Here is a 23,259-nt window from a genome sequence, read left to right on the forward strand (position 1 = left end):
GAATATTTGGAGCTCAGGCTTGAAATGATGAGTCCTTGGTGCTCTCTGAGCTTGGCTCTTTTAGATCACGGGTGTCAAACTCAAGGCCTGGTGGCCGGATCCGGCCCACTGGGTGCTTAGATCTGGCCCCCGGAGCTGCCCTGGAAACAGTGAAGGACCAACCCACAGTGCCTCTGCCAGTGAAAATGGAGCTCAGGAGGGCTGTGTACCGCACTCCTAAGCTCTGTTTTCACTGGCAGAGGTTGCAGGAGGGTATCGCAACTGAAAAAGGAGCTCGTGAGCTCGTTTTTGCTGGCAAAGTGCTCAGGCCACCACAAGTGCCCCCGACATGAATGATGTTGAGCTGGTCATGCCCACCCTGGCCACGCCCACCCCAGCCCCCCAAGGTTAAATACAATCCTGATGTGGCCCTCAATGAAATTGAGTTTGACACCCCTGTTTTAGTCATTTCATTACCCAAACTAGGTAACATCATCAGTACACTGACCTTCTGCCCCAGCTCTGGATTTCCGAGGATATTGACACACGCCAACGGTCCTTATCAAATTTATTAAGTAGCAAGAATAAACAAGACCAGCAAAGGTTGGCAACCAGCCCAGAAAACAAGATATGATAAACCAAAATACTCTGATAATAAATATGAGTTGTTTCCAGCAAGAAAGCACTAGCTGCGTGTGACTTAAATAGGCTAAGGGAGTGGGCAATTATCCTCAAGCCCTACTCTCGAGTAGACCTCCTCCTCCTGAGTAGCCATTCCTGCCTTTTGGCAGCCCTGCGTGCTCGAGCATTGAGGAGAGGCTCTTCCACTTCACTCTCTCCACTTGAAGGAACCTCTGGAGGTTCTGAAGGCTCTGGCTGAGTCTCTGCCTTTGGCACCACATCCTCTTCAGCCTCCTCACTGTCCGACGCGAGTGCTGGCTGCGCAGGCTGCTGGCGCGACACCACACCAGCCTCCTCTTCATCGGGATCAGCAATCCACGCAGGCCGCTGGCAGGCCACAACAACTGAAGATGTTATGTAGTTTGAGTAATGAAATGTCTGCAAGAAAACAACCAAGCTCAGAGAGCACCAAGGACCCCTCATTCAATCCCCTTATGATCTTTATACACCTTCAACAAAGTCAAAAAAAATTCTATGCAAATCAACAGCTTTCCCCATCCTCTTAAGTCAGGGTATTTCTGGCAGAAATATTCGTTTTGGTTGTATTGTGCTTTGTTAAATTATGTATAAATTATAGCTACTCAAAACGACAGCAGTTATTAAAATGACCGATAATAAGAAAATAAAAACAATGTTAAGGCAGAGCTTTTTTTGCAAATAAAAATATTGTTATATTGCTGATTTGATACTTATTTAGTGAGGCACTTTCAAGGGGACTGCAGATCTAAAGTTCAATTACTACCAAGACATCCTAGTTAAAATCATTTGATTAAGCACAAGTAATTTGTTGAACTCAACAATCGAGGCAAAAAGTCTTAGCTTATCACCAGATCTGATCAACTCCATGTTTAGGTTGGCAGCTTGCTGCAAGGCAGTACTTAATGACGGGTTGACTTTCTTTCTGAACTTAAAATCGAAAAAGATGGTGTTGATACTGAAGGGAGACAAAAACTCCTTCACAGTGTAAAACTAAAAAGAGCAGCTGTATAAATCAGCTGTATTGAAGTTCTACCAATACTATCTGAATATAATTGTCTTCTCTCCCAGTTGGAATTCAGTTTGCATGTATCTTTTTATTTTCTAAATGCCCAAATTAAGCAAAAATGCCTTTTATTATCTTGGCTATACCCTAGCTTGTGGCTTTTTTTAAACATCTGATTCAATTATCTATGTCTTTGCTGTGGCTTATTGCTTTTAAATCTATTTTTAAAACTGCTATTATCACTATGATTTAATATTGCCATTAAATATTTTATTTTAATTCTCTTGTTAATATTTAACAAGAGTTAATATTAACTCTTGTTAATATGTTAATATTCTCTTCTATATTTCTTTTTTATCATTTCCTTTAACATAAAAAAGATTCTGTTGACATTTATTCTGTGATCTTATCCATTTCTATTATGAAACAAGTCCTGTTAAATGTCTATGGATGGATTCTCAATCATTCAAGACCATGTCATGGTTGCCCCAAAGGTACTTTTTCAAGAGGCAACGGGACTTTCTTGGACGAGAAGCAAAACATCTTCATAGAAGAACAAGAAACTCCCGTTGCTTCCTGAAAAAGCACCTTTGGGACAGGTCCTGTTAAGATTTTTTTCTGCTGCAGCCTTGCTGGATTTATCCAATCCCAGGAAGTTTTCGGAGAATATGTAAGGATGAGGGTGGAGGTTCGCCACTATTACAAATATATAAGGATACCAGGCAAAATCAGAACAAAAGAGAAGTTGTGGCTGATAGCTATTTTTAGATGTTAGCCTTGCAGAATTGTATACTTCTTGTAAATTGAGGAAGACGTCAGCATATTCTGTGGTATTTGCAGAAGATGAAAGGGGATGTGTACTTTTTCAACTTTTTAGCTGATATAATGAGTTTTCTTTGCAATTATACTATTCCTCTTCTTTATCTTTTATTTATTGGTTTGATTTATATGCCGCCCTTCTCCGGAGACTCAGGGCAGCTTACAATGCATTAAGCAATAGCCTTCATACTTTTGTATATACCTGCTTAGTAGGGCTTTCGCCCCCCCCCCCCAGCGGTGTTATTTTTTATACAAAGTCATCTTATTGCCCTCATAATCTGGGTCCTCATTTTACCTACCTCGAAGGGATGGAAGGCTGAGTCAACCTTGAGCTTGGTGAGATTTGAACTCGCAGTAATTGCAGGCAGCTGGCAGCTAAGTGCTATTTAACAGCGCTTTAGTCCACTGCTCCACCCAGGCTCCTTTTGACAGGAATCTCTTGCAACTTCTGCTTCTGATCCATATTCTTCAGCTAAAGCCTGGTCTGTTAAATGTATTATAGCTCGTTTTGAACTTTTTGAAATTTATAACTCATATTTGACAGGATATGGTCAAAGAAAAGTCAAGATGGTGGCCACAATGCTGTGATTTTAGTTTAGCTGGTAGGTTATCTTTGACCATAACCTCTGGACATCCTTGCTTATTTTCTTCATGTACTTACTTTAAACTTTGTTCATCAGTCTCCATTCTATTGCTTCCATTGAATCATTTTCTCTATTGTCTTTGTGCTTTTATCTTCTTGGGGAGTACACAATCTTCCACACATTAACTATTTTGCTCAAATTGTGCCTACCTTTGTGGTACTTATCGTCTGATGCCTGTTTATACACAGCTGGTAATTTTTATAGGTACTCTAAAAATATTACTTTGTTTTGCAATAAATAACATTTGACAGGTCACAAGGTGATACTACAAAACACGGTACCTTTCTTGCCTCTACTTCTATTTGGTGTTACTAAAAGTAGAGATTCAAAACAGCCACTGCACAATTAGTAGTAGGACATTTCACACGGCAACATTGTAATGTGGTTGGGCCAAGCAGTACACTTTTGCAGGCAACTGAAGAGGGCAAAAGAGGATATGCAGAAAATTCTTCTAGAAACATAATCAGTGTTGTAGTCAGAAGGCTGAACTAACCACATCTAGCTTTTTTATCCCCCCAGTGCCTTCCAAATACAGGCAGTCCTTCACTTAGGAACCACAATTGAGCCCAAAATTTCTCTTAAGTGAGACATTTGTTAAGTGAGTTTTGACCAATTTCACAACCTTTCTTGCCACAGTTGTTAAGTGAATCACCGCAGTTGATAAGTTAGTAATCCGGCTTCCCTGTTGACTTTGCTTGTCAAAAAGTTGCAAAAGGTGATCACATGATCTTGGGACACAGCAACAGCCATAAGTATGAACCAGCTGGCAAGCATCCGAATTTTGATCACATGATCATGGGAATGCTACAAAGATTGTAACTGTGAAAAACTGTTCATAAGTTACGTTTTTCAGTGCTGTTGTTACTTTGAATGATCACTAAATGAATGTTGTAAGTCGAGGACTATCTGTATGCGGCAGCTACAGCTCTCAGGATTCCCACTGAATGTGGTCAAATATATTAGCAGAAAACCTCAGGAAGCTGTTTTAGAACCTGAATGGAACCACCTTACATCATAGGTCTTCCTCCTCAGTGGTAATATATATTCCACTGATTACTTCCAAATGTGTGAATCACACTGTTGCTTTTGGAGTGTCCTCACTCTTCTGAGACAGCTTCATGGACAAAAAGAGACCTTTTGAATTGTGGGGCAAAAGTGATGTGAATCCATCAAGGTGCCTTTACACATGCACTCTAGTGAGGTTTACTCAGCGGTGAAATCTAAATTTTTTTACTACCAGTTCTGTGGGCGTGTCTTGGTGGGCATGGTGTGGCTTGGTGGGAATGGCAGGAGAAGGATACTGCAAAATCTCCATTCCCACCCCACTCCTGGGGAAGGATGCTGAAAAATCCCCATTCCCACCTCATTTCTGGGGGAAGGATATTGCAAAATCTCCATTCCCACCCCACTCTGGAGCCAGCCAGAGGTGGCATTTGCCAGTTCTCCGAACTACTCAAAATTTCCGCTACCACTTCTCCAGAACCTGTCAGAAGCTGCTGGATTTCACCCCTGGGTTCACTCCAACCTCATAAATGATTTGATTTACACATGCATTGCATTTTGTCAGGGTTAATCTTAGTTTGCTGAATCAACACAATGGTTGGCCTCAGAAACCATAATCAGATGGGTCCTTTCTAAGATGCAGCTTTTTCCCCCCCAAGAAGCTGCCACCAGGAGATACCCACACCCATAGCTGCTTTCAATCCAGATCAGGGGTGAAATCCAGCAGGTTTTGACAGAACCAATAGTGGAAATTTTGAGTAGTTCAGAGAACTGGCAAATACCACCTCTGGCTGGTTCCAGAGTGGGGTGGGAATGGAGATTTTGCAGGATCCTTCCCCTGCCATGCCCACCAAACCAAACCACGCCCACCAAGCCACGCCACGCCCACAGAACCGGTAGTTAAAAAAAAAATTGGATTTCACCACTGATCCAGATAAGATTCATAACCCTAATCAAAATTTTTGAGGCGGTCCCAATTGTCCAAGGCAGTTTTTTTTTTCCCTCCTTCCTACAGAACTGCGTTGCTGACACCTGCAGCTGGCAATCTCTTGCTTTGAAAAGGAAAAACGCTGCTACACGCCCAAAGGGAATTGAAAAAGATTGCCTCTGCAAATTTCCCTTCGCATTTTCTCTTTATTTCTTTCTTCTTCTTCTTCTTTTTTTTTTTTGGGTACGTTCTGACTACGAACCAGAGGGGAGCCGGTTTTACTCCCAGAGGACTACCGGCTTGCGAGCTCTCCTCGAGCGAAGTTCCGCTATCGGCGCCGCCTTAACTCATCCGTATCGCGGATTCTTCGGGGAGGCTTTTCCAGATCCGGTGACTCAATCACGACTTCGCGTAGCAAGGTTAGCAAGCCGGGGAAGCGCTGCGAGAGACGCCAGCAGGTTTGGGAAGAGTCAGAGAGAATGCAGCCATTTACACGAGACGGGAAACGACGCGCCTGATTCCCCGGCGTCTCTATGGCTCGTTCAAAGCGGGACCTGCAAAACTTAAGGAGGATGGGAAAAAATGAGAAGGTGTCAAAAAAATAAATAAATCACGGCACATGGAACGCTGGGTGATAGGATCCGGGGTCCGGGAAATTACAGCTAAAGTGGATGGAATGGATGCTAAAAGAAAGGGATTTTTTTCAGGCTATTTTTCTCTTACGTTATTTTAAACCATTGCTAGATCTAACGCAGTGTTTCTCAACCTTGGTAGCTTGAAGATGGGTGGACTTCAATTCCCAGAATCCCCCAGCCAGCAGCGCTGGCTGGGGGATTCTGGGAGTTGAAGTCCACCCATCTTCAAGCTACCAAGGTTGAGAAGCGCTGGCTGGGGGATTCTGGGAGTTGAAGTCCACCCATCTTCAAGCTACCAAGGTTGAGAAGCGCTGGCTGGGGGATTCTGGGAGTTGAAGTCCACCCATCTTCAAGCTTCCAAGGTTGAGAAACACTGCTCGAACGTTACTTTGTGTATTCCGCCTGCTCTCTTTTTGAAGTCTCTTAAAGTATGAACTAAGTCAGAGGAGGAAAAAAAAAAAGATTCAGGATATCTAACGTGGGAGGCATATTAAAGAACGGAAGACTATTTACGCTTACTATTAAGTCGTAGATCTGTCAGACCCTGTCAATGTCTTTTCAAAGATGTGACAATCGTACCGATTAATCTGGTGAGCCAAGAAGGTGGAGGCCGTTAAAAGCTACAGTGCTGATGCTTCTTTAAATTGATTTATGAGTGTGGTATATGACATCAGGGATCCAGAGTTAGTCACCTCTGGTAGCCCTTTCAGTTCCTAATCCTGGAATACTTTCAGTTCCTAATTCTGGAATGTCTGCAAGCAGCCATTGCACTCCTGGTTCTCTTTATCAGAGACACCATTCTCTCATCCATCCAGTCATTCCACTGGGAGGGCTGTTATTATAGAGCCTTAGTGGCGTAGCAGACTAAAATGTTGTTAACTAGCACCAGCTGCCTGCAATTACTGCAAGTTCGAATCTCACCAGGCTCAAGGTTGACTCAGCCTTCCATCCTTTCGAGGTAGGTAAAGTGAGGACCCGGATTGTGGGGGCAATAAGCTGACTTTGTATAAAAAAGAACACTGCTGGGGGGGGGGGGCGAAAGCCCTACTTTCGGTAAATACAAAAGTATGAAGGCTATTGCTTAATGCATTGTAAGCCGCCCTGAGTCTCCAGAGAAGGGCGGCATATAAATTGAACTAATAAATAAATAAATAAATTATCCCTGGGCCTATCCATCTATTGTAGGAGTGTATTAGGCCAGTCTCACTGGGTTTACAGTCAGTCCTTGGTTTGGTTTTCTACACTGGAAGGTTATTCTAGCTCTTCCTGGTAGAATGGCTTGCTTAAAAGTGCTTCTGGACTGTTTTGCAGGTCTGCAATGATGTTTTCTACAGGGGCTCCTATCCCTGAGGGAAACCCTGTTGGATGATAGTATTGGCAATATTTGCACAATGAGTAACTAAGCCTTCTGGATCCTCATAATGTACTGGCTGATGTAAAGTATTTCCTGAGTTTGCAGGAAACACTTAAGTTATAAACTAAAAACTATGATTTCAGTAGCAAAATCCAGATGGAGTGTTTAACTGATTAAACCATGGTGGTTAAACATGGATAAGCTCATTGTTCTAATAAAGTTACCCATTGATATTACTTGAAGATGTAACACCATACACGGAGGAGGTTACCTAATTGGGTAATGAAACATCTGGAAGAAAACAACCAAGCTCAAAGAGGACCATGGCCACCCAAGTTATTCTAGCTGGCACTAGAGAACTCTTTGCAAAAGCATAATTTGACCTTGAAGATGGAGGCATGCCAACGGCGCCTCGCTATATGCCACCCATCTACATTAGATACCGCATTTAAATGATACGTTTTGCCTTTTAGAGGGTAGCAGCGGTAGCAATTTCCATTAGAGCAGATGGGTTGAGATCTGAGATTCCAATCCTTACTTATGCCCTCCCAGCCGTTCCAAACTCTGCCGGGAACAGCCGCCCTCCTGCACTATGTCGCAATTGGCTTAAAAAGCCGTTTAATGCCCAGTCCAGGACTGAAATGAGCGGCGGGGGAGAGAAAATGTGGCCCAACTGATTGGACGTCTTGTTAGCTCCCTCCGCTCCTTGTCTCCATTGATTGGGCAGCCGCTCGCCTTCTTGGTAAGCTTGAGTTGAGTGGGGCGGGGGGAGAAAGAGCCCTTCTTGTGTCTGATTGGGCAGCGTGAATCCCACCGCTCTCCCGCAATCGTGGGGCTTGCAGCGAAGAGCGCCCCTCGCCTTTCCCCCATTGGCCGTCAGAAGATCCGCCTTGGTGTGTGATTGGCGATCGACCCCTGCCCTAGAGGCCGGTGAGGGCCACTGTCGCCGTTGCTCGGCCCGGCATGGCGGGTTGCAAGGCGTACAGAACTCGAGCCCGCAGGAAAGGTGGCCGGAATCGGCCCGCTACTCTGGTAAGCAAGAGAACGCGGAGGAGGGATGCGATCTCAAAATCGATAAAGAAGGAAGAAGTGAGAGAGTGCTCCGCTTCTGCGTCCTTCTGCCTTTCGCTCCATTTAGGTCCTGGTCAGATGCCCGTCTCGCTGAGATTTTTCGCCTTGCGCTTCCATGGCCTATTTCTCCTTCCTAAAACTTGCTTTCCTGCCAGGGCCCTGAAGATCCATGCCTTCCTTCAGAATATATTCCTTTCCGCCTCCCCCGCCCCGGCTATTCAGATGGTCTTGTAGTTCAACTCGTTCCCGTTTGGCGAGATGGGTGCCCTTGTCATCCTAGTTGCGTGGCGCTTCGTTTCCTTATTCCATCTAGGATGTGGTCTCGATTTTCACCAGGCTAATAGTTCCTGCTCACCCCATCAGCCATTCTTATTTATTTGTGGTAGGATTTGTGTGTATGTATGTGTGTGGTTTGTTTGTTTGGTTTTTTTAACCCGCAGAGGTCCTGGAATTAATTGCTGGGTAGAATTGGTTGAAATTGACAGCTTGGAAGGAATAAAATGGGAGTGAAAGAAATGGGTAAGGTAGTCCATATTAAGTAGGAGGGATGGTGGTTTGACTGAGACCAGTTTTTATGTTTTAAAAAAAGGGTCCTTTCTTCTGAAATAGCCAGAGGTGGTTCCACTTTGATAGGGGTCATCAATTCATGATCCTCCAACTATTTGGTTCTAACAGCCTGCATCACTTAATATTGTGCAATGTTTGCTAGAACTATTGGATTACAATATCTGGGGCTGTGCACGTTATTTGCCTGTATTCTAAGCTGGTAGAGTATGTTGAAGTGAAGGAGCAGGAAGCATGAAGGAAAATGAGTGTCAGAACACTGATTTAATTTGTTGATGCCTAAAGTTTTCTCCATTTGTGTTTCCACTGCTTGGGTGAACTATTTGCCTCTATAACTGAGTAGCCAAAGAAATTCTCCAGCTGTATTATTGAATGATCCCAAAGTGAAAGAATGCCAATTTGAATTGTAAAGCAAGCTGTTTTGTTTAAAGAGCCAGGAGTAGGACCCAAAAAGTAAAAGTAACTTGAGAATAGGCACCACCCACACCTTATGTGATATTAAGAAGTAGAAACAATTCAAACATTTTTAGTCATTATTTCTACTCAGAGTGACATTTGTCCAGATGAAGATAAGCTGACAGGAAACCCATTGCTAACAGAGTTTAGAATAGTTTTGGTCAGAGTGTATCTAGAAAGATCTGATCATTTTCTTCTTCTAACAGATTTTCCTTATGGGTTTCATCAACTTGTTCTAATTTTATGAAGGTCTGTGTAATCTCACTTGCATCTTTGTTAAACACAAAATAGAATGTACATGGACACATACACTAGAGTATGATGTCAGAAAAAGCTTTGGCGTAATGTTTTCACATCGGTTTTACAACTGAGGTGAAGATTTTTTACAAGGCAATTCAGACATTTAACCTCCAGCTATGTTTTGACCTCTTGCAGTTCAGCCACAAGCAATTGTATTTCTTGGGGCCTATTTGCAATCATTTGCACTTCCTCATGATGAATTCCCATAAATGATCTAGACTAGGAGTTGAATTTACAATGTGACTGTAGCCATTTTGTACACAAAAAGAATACGAAGAGGCTTTGATAATAATTACTTTTGAAAACTGATTTTGTTATTGCTTTTGGAAGTTTGAGTTTGCTTTGGATGCTGTCATGTGTATGGACTCCATATCTAAGCTATGAGAAGTTTCAGAGATGTCATGACACACACAGAACTTGTTTATTTAGTTATTTATTATGAGTAGTCCTCTATTTACAACCACAATTGAGTCCAAAATTTATGTTGCTAGGTGAGACATTTATCACAATTGAGCCCAAAATTTATGTTGCTAGGTGAGACATTAAATGAGACATTTCCCTCATTTTACAACCTTGCCACAGCTGTTAAGTGAATCACTGCAGCTGTTAACTTAGTAACACAGTTCTTAAGTGAATCTGGCTTCCACATTGACTTTGCTTGTCAGAAGGTTGCAAAAGGTGATCCATGATCCCAGGACACTGTAACCATCATAAATATGAGTCAGTTGCCAAGCATCTGAATTTTGATCACACGACTATGGGGATACTGTGATGGTCATAGGTGTGAAAACCAGTCATGTCACTTTCTTGACTGCCAGTGTAACTTTTAATGGTCACTAAACAAACTGTTGTAAATTGAGGATTACCTGTACTTCGATTTACAGAATAGTCTATCTTGCAATTGTGACTCTGGGTGGTGAATTTAGAATTAAAATCAATGAAATAAAAACAATATAACAGTACCCAAGAATAACACAAGAATAGTACAATTGCACTCAAGGACAATCAAACTCAGACAGAATCACAATCATGTCAAGGAAAACCTCAGTGATGACCTCATCCAACCTATGTGGTTGGGGGAATTTACTGGTTTTCAAACAGTTGTGAAATGCCAATAGGATTGGGGGCCAAACAAATCTCAACATGGTGACGGTTGTGTAAGGTTTTAAAAGGGAAGATGCTTTGCCAAAGAATGTTTGCTTGACTAAACTGGAAGACCACTGGAGTCTGTGTTTCTGTGGTACTATTTATTTACCAATAAATGTATGGCTGAGCACATGATGTACGTGTTCATATCACTACAAATAGATCTATATGCTCTATCCTTGGTAAATTCTAAGGGACCTTATACTTTTTATGGGTCTCTTGAAGAGCAAAATCGAACATATTGAGTACAGGATGTAAAGTTAGTGTGTCCTCTTTGACCTTTGAGTGAAGTGACAAATACTCTCCAATCATAATTGGCTGTTATTCTCTCTTATTGTAATGATCAAGGATTACTGGCCACTGACTTTTTGGGCCAAAAAAATCCAGTTAGAACTTTGTCAGGCTCAAGCCACATACAAACAGCATAATGGCTCAAGCAAGACAAGGTTGAAGAGAAGTTAAGATGCGGCTCTTTCATTAAGCAATGGACAAGATGAAGTTTCTAATACAAGTAATCCGTGACTTAAAACCATTCTTTTATGACTGTCCATAGTTACAATGGCACTGAAAAAAGTGACCTACAACTAATCCTCACAGTTACGACTGTCACAATGATGTGATCAAAATCTGACATTTGGCAACCAGCATGTATTTATGATAGTTGCAGCATCCATGATTGTCATTTGCAGCCTTCTACACAAAAAAAAAAAAAAAAAAACAACAACCAATGGGAGAAACCAAATTCACTTAACAACCATAGCAAAAAGGTGGTAAAATTGGGCATGACTCACTTAACCAGCTTGCTTAGCATCAGAAATTCTGGTCCTAATTGTGACTGTATGTCAAGGACTATACTCTGTACCCAGAAAGAGAGGGGGAAAAATTCCGTAAGACTTTGGCTGGAAAAGTGGACGAAAACAAAAGAATAAAATTTAACGGAGAAATGTAAAGTCATACATCTAGCTAAGGAAAACAAAAGAAACGTGTAAGATCTGATTCAAGAGCAGTACACATGAGAAGAACTTGGGTGTGGTAGTTTCAACATGTCAGCCTTTGTAAATTTGCAATAATAAATAAGAATGATTAGTTCTGCCAGTCCTGCTTTTTAAAAATTTAGTAGAGTGCCTTTGTCAGCTACTCCTATTCATTTAAACTAGCATTTCTTCAACTTTGTGTAATTGTGAATGTGAACAACTAATGTAGATTCTTGAAAGTGCCAAAATCACACAATTAAATAAACAATAATCCCTTCTTGTTTTTGACTTCAAGAGCTTGGGAATTCACCTTTGTATTTTTCAGTAAATCAGCGTTTTCAGAACTACAGGTAATCCATTATTAATTGGTGGGAAATATTGAGTGATGGTACTGAGGTGATGAGTAGCTGATTGATGGTAAATGCAGGGATGTGGGGCTGAGTTAGTGAATTGGCTCTTGTTTGGCCAACTGACTGGCAGTGAATGCAGGGAGATGGCAGGTAGAGGAAGTAAATGGCCCTGGTCTGGCCAGTTGATTTTTGGTGAATATGGGAAGGCAAGAGGCTCAGGTAGCTTACCAGTTTTGATTGGTGAAAATGGAAAGGCTATGGGGGAATTACCTCGTGATTGTCAGATCAGAGTTTGAGAATCATTGAGATAAATGGCTGAGGAGAGTATATATGCTTCCTAGACTTTTATGAAAGGGTTACAACACTAATAGTGAGACTTGGAGGTACCCTTTTTAAATAACTGCCTCTTATCAAACTTATGATTAGAAGGTTTCTGTTTTATTTCAGCAATGGTACACTATTGCAGTAATGGCATTGCCTACATAGGTAGTCCTTGACTTATGACCACAATTGAGCTGAAAATTTCCATTGTTAAGGCAGTTGTTTTGCCCCACATTACGCCCTTTTTGCCACAATTGTTAAGCAAATCATTGAAGTAGTTGAGTGAATCATGCAGTTTTTAAGTGAACCTGGCTTTCCACATTGACTTTGCTTGTCAGAAGCCAACTGGGAAGGTTACAAATGGTGACCATATGACTCTGGGACAGTGAAGCTGTCATAAATACATGAAGTTGTCAAGCACCTGAATTTTGATCACATGGCCATGGAGAAGCTGCAGTGGTCATAGGTATAAAAACCAGTCATAAGTCACTTTTTCAGTGCCATTGTAACTTTGAATGGTCACTAAAAGAAGGGTTGTAAATTGAGGACTACCTGTATCCTTCTGAAGCTGATCCATGGAAAATTTAGATTTCTAATTTGTCCAATTGCAACTTTGGAGCTTCATCTGACTGTCAGGTGAAATATCTTCACAGCAAATTGGTGAGAAGGAAGCAACAAACAGTGCAACAGCACGATGCATAGAGACATTCAAGGTATGGTTTTTCCTAGTTATTTGGTCAAATGGAATATTGAAGTTCAGGGGAAATACTTAGCAGGGAGCAGAGCTCAGGGGGGAATTATAATTGCTCATTCATAGCATCTTGGTGAGGGGTACCATCAGTCCTGTTCTTTGATGTTGGAGGAAACTTTCAGCATTGCTTATTTATTTATGGAACATGTTCTTTTTTTCCTACCAGAGTGCTCTCAGAAAAGCCAGCCCATGACATTTTCACTTGCCACATGTTTGGAGAAGGTATTTGAAAACAGATTATGGAAAGTTGAAGCCATGATTTGGCAACCTGCTGGAATTCAGCTGACATGAAGTTGCCTTTTTCAGGGTTCTTGTGTGTAGTCATGGCTGAAGTGGTAGTGGTGCTTTTATTTCTTTGCTGAAAGATCAAAAGACACCTATCTTTTAATTCGTAAAGTGCTCTCATTCCTACTTGTATTCTCCTACATCACGTAGTCTGTAAACAAAGACTAAGTGAAGTGGGGCAAAGAACAATTGCCTCAGTCTAGTGACTTTAGCCATATATTTTGTTCTCATGGTTTGCTCGAGCGTTGTGTTTGGGCTTGAGAACATACTAAGTCATAAATCAAAATTTATGAAAGAACATGTTAAACTGAATCCAAACAACCTCATTTTGGTTTAGCATTACTGTGTATATACATCTAGCCAAATTACCCTGAAATCAATTCATATTGTCTATCTAAATTTCACATCTGGTTCAAAAAATTATGACTATCACCATAATTGCTTCAGCTTGCCTGGGATTATTGTGGAATTCAGAACAGTTTGGCCAGTATTCTGTTAAAATGTTTTAATAAAATTGCAAAGCTAAATTGGACACAACGAAGAATAGATTATACTGTACCCATCCAGGCGGTTTTAATCTGTAATTTAACAAGATATAATCTGATGGAGTTTTGCTGCAGGGGATAGTGAACTGAAAACAGGATTGAGCGCTTCCTCTTCTCACTGTCCTTTCATTGATGAGTGTGCATTTAACCATGAGTTCTTTTAGGATTTTTGTAGTTTCCTGACTAAGCTAGTTTTCTAGAATGGTGTTGGATCAAAACAGGAAATAGTTAGCTAAGTACCGCTTGATAAATCCTTAGTCGGACCACACCAGGAATACTGCATCCAGTTTTGGTCACCACATTGCAAAAAAGATGTTGAGACTTTGGAAAAAGTGCAAAGAAGAGCAACTAAGATGATTAAGGGCATGGACACAAAAACGTTTGAAGAACAGTTGCAGGAATTGAATATAGCCAGTCTAGAGAAAAGAAGAATTAGGGGGTGACATGGTAGCAGTATTGCAGTATTTGAGGGGCTGCCGCAAAAAGATTCACAAAGTGGTTCAATGTTGACAGAGGGGGATCAACTTATTTTCCAAAGCACCAGAAGGCAAGACAAGAAACAATGGATGGAAACTAATCAAGGAGAAAAACAATCTGGAATTAAGGAGAAACTTCCTAACAGTGAGGACAATTAATCAGTGGAATAGCTTGCCTTCAGAAGTTGTGGGTGCTCCATCACTGGAGATTTTTAAGAAAAGACTGAACAGCCACCTATCTGAAATGGTACCAGGTATAGGGTCTCATGCTTGAACAGGGGGTTGGACTAGAAGACCTCCCCAAGGTCCCTCCCAGCTCTATTCTGATTGATTACTCAAACTGCTCTTGTTAAAGGGAAGACAGAGAAAGGACAGGCATGTGACTAAACTTGTGGTTCAGTTCTGTCTCTTGATCTACGTCTGTATGTTGCTGGTCCAAAATAATGCAAATGAACAATTCCTCCAAAATATTCGTTCTTGTGATTCTTACACAACTTACCAATTTAACCACAGTGACTCATGCATAAAGTTAGTAGTCCATTCTAGAATAGCAGATTTGCATCTTCCATATCTCAGCAAGCAATTATTCTTGTTACATCATGACATGAGCAACATGATGCTAATTTTCCAGGGTCTAATGAGAAATACTTTGCAACCACCATACAAGTCAGTGTAGCTTAATATTAGTTTATAGTACCTATCCTATTGTTACTATTACAAAAAATGTGGATCACCTTAATACATACTGTGATATATTTACAGTAGAGGAAAAATGGGTTGTTACAACTTTATATTAAAATAATTATGTTTAAGTAGTTACTTATATAATTAAGAGGTATTGGTTATACTGTCTTTTCCAGTGTCATTTCTTAGTTCTGTGAAATATTTTTTTTGCATGACAATTTACTTTGGGTATTGTTTTAAGTAACCAAAACAGTATGTTCCTGAGAAACAATTCAATAGCGAACAGGTTCTTCAGATTAAGCTTTCTAAGAACACCTAGCAGCAGCATTTCTGAATCACGCTTGGAAAAGCAGCAAATTACTGAGAAATGCATCCTGTTTATTTCACAAAACTTATTTCTACTCGGGTGTCATGAATAAGTATGTTTGGATATTATATGTGTTGGGAATGGCACATGCTTAGATAACTTAAACATAGTTGGTTTTTTAATTTATTTCTTTGTTAGAATTACTGTATATCCCAACTTTTGTCTAGGAACTCAATAACAATAGCACTTAGACTTATATACCGCTTCATAGTGCTTTTATAGCTTTCTCTAAGTGGTTTACAGAGTCAGCATATTGCCCCCAACAACCTGGGTCCTCATTTTACCCACCTTGGAAGGATGGAAGGCTGAGTCAACCTTGAGCCAGTGAGATTTGAATTGCCGAACTGCAGCTAGCAGTCAGCTGAAGTAGCTTGCAGTACTGCACTCTAACCACTGCATCACCTTGGCTCACGTTGATCTACTCAAGTTGATCTACATAAGGTTCTTTCCTTCAATTGGTCCCCATAACAACATCCATGCAAAGTTGGCTGGATTGAATGAAAGTAATTTGCTCAAAGTCACCAGGTGAGACCAGAACCTTGGTCTCTCCAGTCCTAGTCAAACATCTTAATCTTATGCTATATAACGTATTTGAGAATATCCCCCTTTTTTTCCACCCAGATTTTATAGAAAAGCTATTCCGTATGAAGATGGGACTTCTGGTGTTTATGCGTAACGTGCTACTTGCTCTCTGCCTCTTCCTGGTCTTGGGGTTTCTGTATTACTCAGCTTGGAAACTGCATCTGCTCCGATGGGAGGATTCAAGTAAGTATAGTCATTGCGTAAGCCAGCCAAGAATCTGTTGATTTATAGCTAAATAATTTTCATATTTTTAAAAGTTTTATCTCTTTAGAATAACCTAAGGAAAACTCAAACAACTGTTGTGGTGTTTCATGAGCTATAATATTAAATTACAGCTCTTTTTTCAGTATTTTTGTTATAAGACTAATTATTTGAACATTTAAACAAATTGTACATTTTCTACTTTTGATACATAAAGGCATTTTCGTGGTTATGGCTATAATTCATGCTATTAAAAATTGTGCATAGGTATTTGGGAGTTCTATATGTCCTCTGCCTTTGTTTCAAGTGGACTTTTATTCTATGTGTAGAGAGGTATGTTGTTGTCATTTCTCTTTTCTTTAGCTTACGTATTAAAGCTGTGCAGCACTTTGTATTCAAAGGCTATGCAGGTACACACATGCAACATTTGCGAATTCTTAAATGTATCTTTTTCCTAGGATGGTGCTGCTGATTACCTTGTAATCAGAAATATGGTGCCTGCTTTAAAGAGGAGTTGCTACATACATGGTCCAAAGTAGCTTTTTTGCTTTAAAAACTGAACCATTACACAAACTTATTACATATCTATGTAACTTGTCAGATTGTTTTGAATTGGTTGTATAGATGAATTATTTGATATTTATGAGTACATTACATACATTATAATGTATAATTCATAACTACTTAGATACAATGAATGCATCAACGTTGCATGAATTTAGAAACAATTCAGAGAAGAGTATCCCAGCACATGGAGAGGTTACCACATCCAGGAAGATTTGACTAGTCTTGTCACAAATGGAGAATTCGTTTTTGCTTTTCCAGTATTTCATTAAGTTTGGAGATAGTATTTGATTATTAAATAATTCATTAAATCCTGAATACGACTATAGACAGGGAATACAGTTAATTCAGAATTAATCTGAGAACAATCTCTTTCAGCATTAGCTTTACTTCTTTTTTGCTTTATTTGAATGTATCACCTTTCTATATTTCCTGGGTTTAATACAATTTTATTGCATGATGATGAGCTAATAAATTCCATGTCTGTATTAGTCACATAAACATTCCTGATATATGAATATTATATAAATAGTTTTCATATGTTGGATATTGTTGAAGTGATGTTAGTGTTTTTTTGTTTTTTTTTTGTAGCTGAACTTAAAGGTAATGATTTGATCAGGATAAATTAAGATGGTTTACTGGCTTTCGTCTACAATCACTTTTGTGGCAGCATTTTCTCAGGGGTTAATGTTAAAATAGTCTATTTTTTAAGGGTGCAGATTATGAGCATCCTGCTCAGTTATAAAACTGTCTATAACATCTCAATTTAATTATTACTATAATCTCATTATTGTGATACGAGGTATCTAAATAATAGTATGCCAAATTATTTCAAGGGAGTTAAAAATAAGGGTGAATGTATGAAAATAGAATTATAGTGGACTATAGCAACCATGATATAATGTGTACTTTTTAAGAAGTTAGTCTCATGTGACTTGGTGAGATGTATTCCCAGGTACTTGGGCACACTCTAAGCTGACATCTTTCAATGTAGCCTGATAGGAAATAAAAAGATGTACTACAATCGGTATAACTAATAGTATTTGAATAGTATATTTTGTATGTGATCTTAATGATTGGAAGGTCATATGATGTTCTGTTTGGTTTGTTAACATCTCAATTTATGACATATATAAATTAAATAGCATCCTTTTAAAAATTTTCTACTTCTGCTAATGTTACAGAAAGAGACTAGACTGTATGCTTAATTTTTCTGTCATTTTGATAAACATATACTATGTATATCTTTGTGTTTGATCACTCTCTTGTTATCCACATCTTGTTGCCACATCTCTTGATATCTTAAGGACTCATGGGTTTTCCATTAACTGGAAGAAGAGTCATTTGACTCCTTCTACCTGTCTTCAGCACCTAGGATCTGTAATTGATACAGTGTCAGCTAAAGTTTTCCTAACCACGAATGCCGTCGAGTCTCTCAAATGGTGGACACCAGAGAATGTCTCCAAGGGCTGCTCATTCCTGGAACCTCAACTGTTAGTCATCACAACGGATGCCAGCCTTGTAGGTTGGGGAGCTCATCTGGAGATGCACATGATTAAGGGCAGGTGGACCCCTCCGGAATGCGATCTCAACATAAATCTCCTAGAACTCAGGGCGATCTTCTTCGCCCTTCAGGGATTCCTGGCCCAGGTCGAGGGCAGGGATGTCCTAGTCCTCACAGACAACATCGCTGCCAAAGCACACATAAACAGACAGGGGGGGACCCGTTCCGAGCTCTCCTACAGGAGTCTCTTCGGCTGGGGTTCTGGGCCGAGTCCCACCTAATATCTCTCTGAGCAGAACACATTTCGGGGGTGTCCAGTGTTCTATCAGACTCCCTCAGCCGCAATCCAATCGACCTGGCAGAGTGGAGCCTACACCCTCGGCTATTCCAGGAGCTTTCCAGATGGTTCGACCATCCTCAAGTGGATCTGTTCGCCTCAGCAGTCAACCATCAACTACCCTGTTTCTTTTCCCATTTCCCTGCTCAGGAAGCGGAAACAGTCGACACCTTACGCAATCCTTCTCTACGCCTTTCCTCCCTTCCCTCTTGTAGCCAAGGTGGTCCGGAAACTCATCAGAGAGAGGGCAGAACTGGTGCTGGTGGCCCCCCATTGGCCTCGCCATCATTGGTTCGCGGACCTAGTATCCCTGTCGGTGGCCCCTCCCTGGAGGATTCCCGACAGTCAGGTGTCGCTGCTACAAGGACGGCTAGTTTATCCAGATCCTCAGTCCTTCCAGCTAGCTGTCTGGAGATTGAGCGGTTCCTCTTGACGAAAGCTCAGGTTCCGCCGGATGTCATTGCAACCATTCAAGCGTCTCGACACGGATCTACCACTGCTTTCTCCAAATGGTGTAGATGACGCAGTATTGTTCCCACATCAGCATCGGTAGTTCAGATCCTTGGTTTCCTACAAGACGGTTTCTCTTCAGGTCTCTCTCTGAATACTCTATGGCGCCAGGTATCCGCAATTTCATCTATTCTGTCTTACTCGTCAGCTGTCACACTGTCTAAAGAGCCTTTGATTCACAGTTTTTTATGTGGAGCTACAAACCTCAGGCCTCCAGTCATACACAGGTTCCCTACATGGGACCTTACCAAGGTATTGTCAACACTCACTAGACACCCTTTTGAACCTCTTCGGGAGGTGGACCTCAAATTTCTATCATTCAAGGTCTCTTTCCTGGTAGCCATAACCTCAGCCCGCCGGATTTCAGAGTTGGTGGCCCTGTCGGGCCGCCAAGATCTGTGTATTTTTCATGCAGACAAGGTGGTCCTGCGTCTGGATCCGGCGTTTATTCCCAAGATCAACTCAGTCTTTCACAGATCGCAGGAACTTGTTCTTCCCAATTTCTGCCCTTCTCCTCAGCACTGATTAGAAAGGGCATGGCACACTCTAACGTTCGCAGACCCCTCAAGATCTACATTGCCCGCACATCTTCTTTCCGTCGCACGGAAGCCCTATTTGTCGCCTTCCAGCCCTCTTCCATGGGCGCCAAGCTGTCTTCTTCGGCCATTGGCCGGTGGATCAGAGCTACCATAGCTACGGTGTATTCAGTCCAGGCCTTGCTGGTTCCCCAGAATATTACGGCCCACTCCACAAGGAGCGTGGCCATATCAGCGGCCTGGTCCACTAGGGCCCCCCTGGAGGAAGTTTGCAGGGCGGCCAACTGGTCCTCTCCTACTCTGTTTATCCGGCATTACCAGTTGGATACCTACGCCTCGGCTGATGCGGCATTTGGAAGGAGGGTATTGCAAGGAGTGCATCTGGAAACTGCTTCCCGGATCCGGCCTGATCCCACCCTATAGGACATTGGCTTTGGTATATCCCAGGCATGACTGTCGTGCCCACTGTCATGAGAATGGGCGTTGGTCTTACCTGATACACCCTTTCTGTGATAGATGGGCACGGCAGGCAGCCCCTCCCTGTTGGGCCATTCCCTGGGCATGGGGGTGGTTGGCAGTCTCGTATATTTTAATTTTCCAGACATGACAGTCTGCTGATCTACTTAGTCTCAAAACTGGACTACACAGGAAGGGGCAGGACTTAAGAACTTTACAGCAGACTCGGTCTCATTGGAGCAAGGCAGTGTCACTCCCAGGCATGACTGCCGTGCCCACCTATCGCAGAAAGGGCGTATCAGGTAAGACCAACGCCCATTTCAGGAAAGTTAGACAGCAGAAATTAAAATGTTTTATGTTTTTTTCTTTCCACCTACCATTTCTTTTTCCAAGCAACAAATGTATCTGAACCTGTATAATACAGATGCTTCTTATCATTGGGGAACAGGTCAAAACAAAGAAAAGAAGTGTGTCCCCTTTTTTTAGATTATTGTTTGGTTAACTTCCTCTCCGCAACTTTTTCAATAAGCAGCTAATGAAGAATAAACAGCAGGGGCAGCTTAGATATTAAATGGAAAAGACTTAATTGGTTATGATGAAAACCTTAACACATCAAACAATAGGTATACTTGTGTATCTAAATTTTAAATATGTCTCCTAAAGATTGAATGTAAGCATAATTGAAAAGAGAACATTTTGTTCTAAAGAAATTAGAAAAAATATTTGAATACTTATTATTATTAGACTATAAGAATGGCATATTTATAACCACATCATTAGTATATTTATGAATTGATTTGATAACAGGTCTCCATGGCCTAAGGCAGTAGACTTTCTCAATCCCTCATCTGAGAGCCTATAAATAAAAAACTGGGGACTGGATTTGGGACTCTTCATACCTGATTTGTAGCAATAAATTATTTGTGTAATCAAATTGTAATATCTGCTCTCTGTTAGCATCTGTTGTAGAAGTTCTTGCAAAGTTCTTCACACCTTCTGCTTGTTGGCAAATATAGATCAGGCTTCCTAAACACTACAGCTCTGAAATCTACAAATTACTAAGTCAAAGATCCTCAAACCTTGTGATGCCTCAATTTCCTAAAATAAGAAATAAATTTGTGTGACCTTCCTCTCCCATAACAAAAACTCTTGGAACGTGCTCTCTGACAAAATTTCTGTTTTGCCTGGACAAGACAGCTGTTGGTTGGTCCTGGTGAATTGTGGCAGTGATTTAGTGTTTAGTAATTTAGAATTTGATCCCAGGGCTGGGCCTCTCTTCAGTGTCCTTTATACTCATGGTAACACTCTTTTCTTTCACAAAAGCTGTCAGATAAGAAACTCAATATGTGAATAATTCATTTGGCCCAGCCCAGTACCAGCGGATTAGGAGTGAGTGTAACCTGCCACACGTTTGTTGAAGGATTGCAATCCACAGATTGAGAATCCCTTCAATTTCTCTTCTTGGAAATTGTTCAATAACTGTTTTTTGTAGCCCAGGTCAGTTTTCTGCTGAAATATGACCCCATATTCATTCCTTCTTGTTCCTTTCAGTGGCTGCTTCCCACTGCTCCCCCCCCCCAGTGATTGTATAGCATGGCAGTTTGAGATAGGAAAAAAACTGGATATCGTTCTTATCATTTTTCCCTGTGTCTTTCCATTTCCATGGAAACAGAAAGTAGACGTATAAGAAAATGGTCTGACTTGCTTTGCTGCTGCTGGTTGTTCCTGATTTTGTTTCCATATCTGTGGCAGCAAGTCTCATGGAGAAACAACCTGAATATAAATTCTTGAAAAAATGATGGAACACTTTAGTCATGATAAGATAAACTTTTTAATTTGTCTGGTTTTATTCTGACTTGTTAATTGAGAAATAAACCAGGGATGCTGGTTTGGAAAAAATGCTAAACAAACAAAGGATGAAAGGTTCATGATTTGTTTAGTTTTTCTGCCAAGTGGAAGTGATTTACCAATATGCTATAGCCATGTTTGCTTATTCCGGACAATTCAGCATTTTAAAACATTCAGGCATATTGTAAAACTGATAATGTTCTTTCCCTTTAAAGTCTTTGGGGATTTAAAAAAAAAAATCTGGGTATATTCTCTTTCTTGCTTTAGCTGCTGACAAGAAAATTCTTTATTACTGGAATTTGGCTATTTAACCACAAATAAGCAATTTTTGCAACCTGTATCATAAATGTTGGAAAACTTAAAAAAAATGAAAGTAAACTTAAAGAAATTTAAAATATTCATCTATACTTCTGTAAATATCAGAAATACACAGTCGGTTGGAATTATTGTAAAAAGTATAGTTTTTTGATTATTTGTTGGTTGTTTTCTGTCAAAATATATGATGGGCTCTGGGAAACTAACAGTTTGCAACAAACCCAAGACCTTGTTAGAATACTTTATATATTCCAGTTCAGTATATAACACACTAGTGTTGCAGATAGGATGACTATTAAAGCATCAGGAATATGTTAAAAAATCTAACGATTCAAGATTTGGAGCTCCAGAAATTTCTTTTAATAAATTTAAAATGCCCAGCATTCAGAAGATCTTCATATTCTTATATTATTTATCATAGTATTGTTTTGAACTTCGGTTTATATCATCAATATCATATGAAATCATACAGTGGTGACTGCCAACTGAGAATGGTGATTGCTAAAGGTAAATATTATTTCTGTAAATCAATTACTTAGGGTAATCTTTCCGGACCTGAACAATTTTGATAAATGGCAATTAAAGGTGCAAATTCCAAAAAAGTTCAGGAGTTCAAAAAGAAGAGAAAACATACCAAGGCTTGAATAGCATTAGAGAGCTAATGTCAAGCTTCAAAGCTTGATAGCTAAAATATAAAAGTAATGTAACATAAGTTGTGCAAGATACCTGCTCTAAGGTACAAATATAAGAGAGATAAATAAACGGAAAATGTATTTACCAGGTTAATTTAACCTGAGCAATAGTTATCCCTGCTCTTCCATTCTAGACTTATGACAAAAGGATAATAAGTGTGAAATTAAGAATATCAACATATAAAACTTTTATTAAAAGTCACGATAGTAATGAAACATTTTCTGAAAGATTTTTCTCATCAGGAAATCCCACTTCACACTGTAAGGACATAAAGTGCTCAGCCTTTCAAGACAAAACATTAGGAATATTTATTTATTTCAAAGTATTATTCAGCTTAATTTAGCTGAAGAAATTGAAAAACAAATCGTAAAACACAAAGGATTGATTAGTGATATGAAA

The 23,259-nt window shown here is 40.4% G+C and overlaps 1 protein-coding gene and 1 long non-coding RNA gene across 8 annotated transcripts in view; one reads left to right on the forward strand and one right to left on the reverse strand.

The window, feature by feature from the left end:
* Positions 1-534: 534 nt before the first annotated feature.
* LOC148114593 (uncharacterized) lies at positions 535-4,243 on the reverse strand. The gene is made up of 2 exons (XR_015732858.1): positions 2,761-4,243; positions 535-1,038 (listed from the first exon to the last, which is right to left on the reverse strand). It is a non-coding gene; the product is annotated as an uncharacterized LOC148114593 (long non-coding RNA).
* Positions 4,244-7,810: 3,567 nt separating this feature from the next.
* The window catches only part of ST3GAL3 (ST3 beta-galactoside alpha-2,3-sialyltransferase 3), a 203,742-nt gene continuing 188,293 nt past the window's right edge, over positions 7,811-23,259 (forward strand). For 3 of the 7 annotated variants that reach the window (XM_060689880.2, XM_060689879.2, XM_060689877.2), the window contains exons 1-2: positions 7,854-8,056; positions 15,936-16,079. In XM_060689880.2, coding sequence (XP_060545863.1) covers positions 15,959-16,079 — 121 coding nt within the window. In that variant the 5' untranslated portion in view covers positions 7,854-8,056; positions 15,936-15,958. Of the gene's footprint in view, positions 8,057-15,935; positions 16,080-23,259 lie in introns of all 7 variants that reach the window. The other 4 variants (XM_060689878.2, XM_060689875.2, XM_034414877.3 and 1 more) reach the window with 3 other exon arrangements.

Source organism: Pantherophis guttatus, chromosome 3 (assembly GCF_059756535.1).
Source record: "Pantherophis guttatus breed Tessera chromosome 3, ASM5975653v1, whole genome shotgun sequence".
In the NCBI taxonomy this organism is placed as follows: domain Eukaryota; kingdom Metazoa; phylum Chordata; class Lepidosauria; order Squamata; family Colubridae; genus Pantherophis; species Pantherophis guttatus.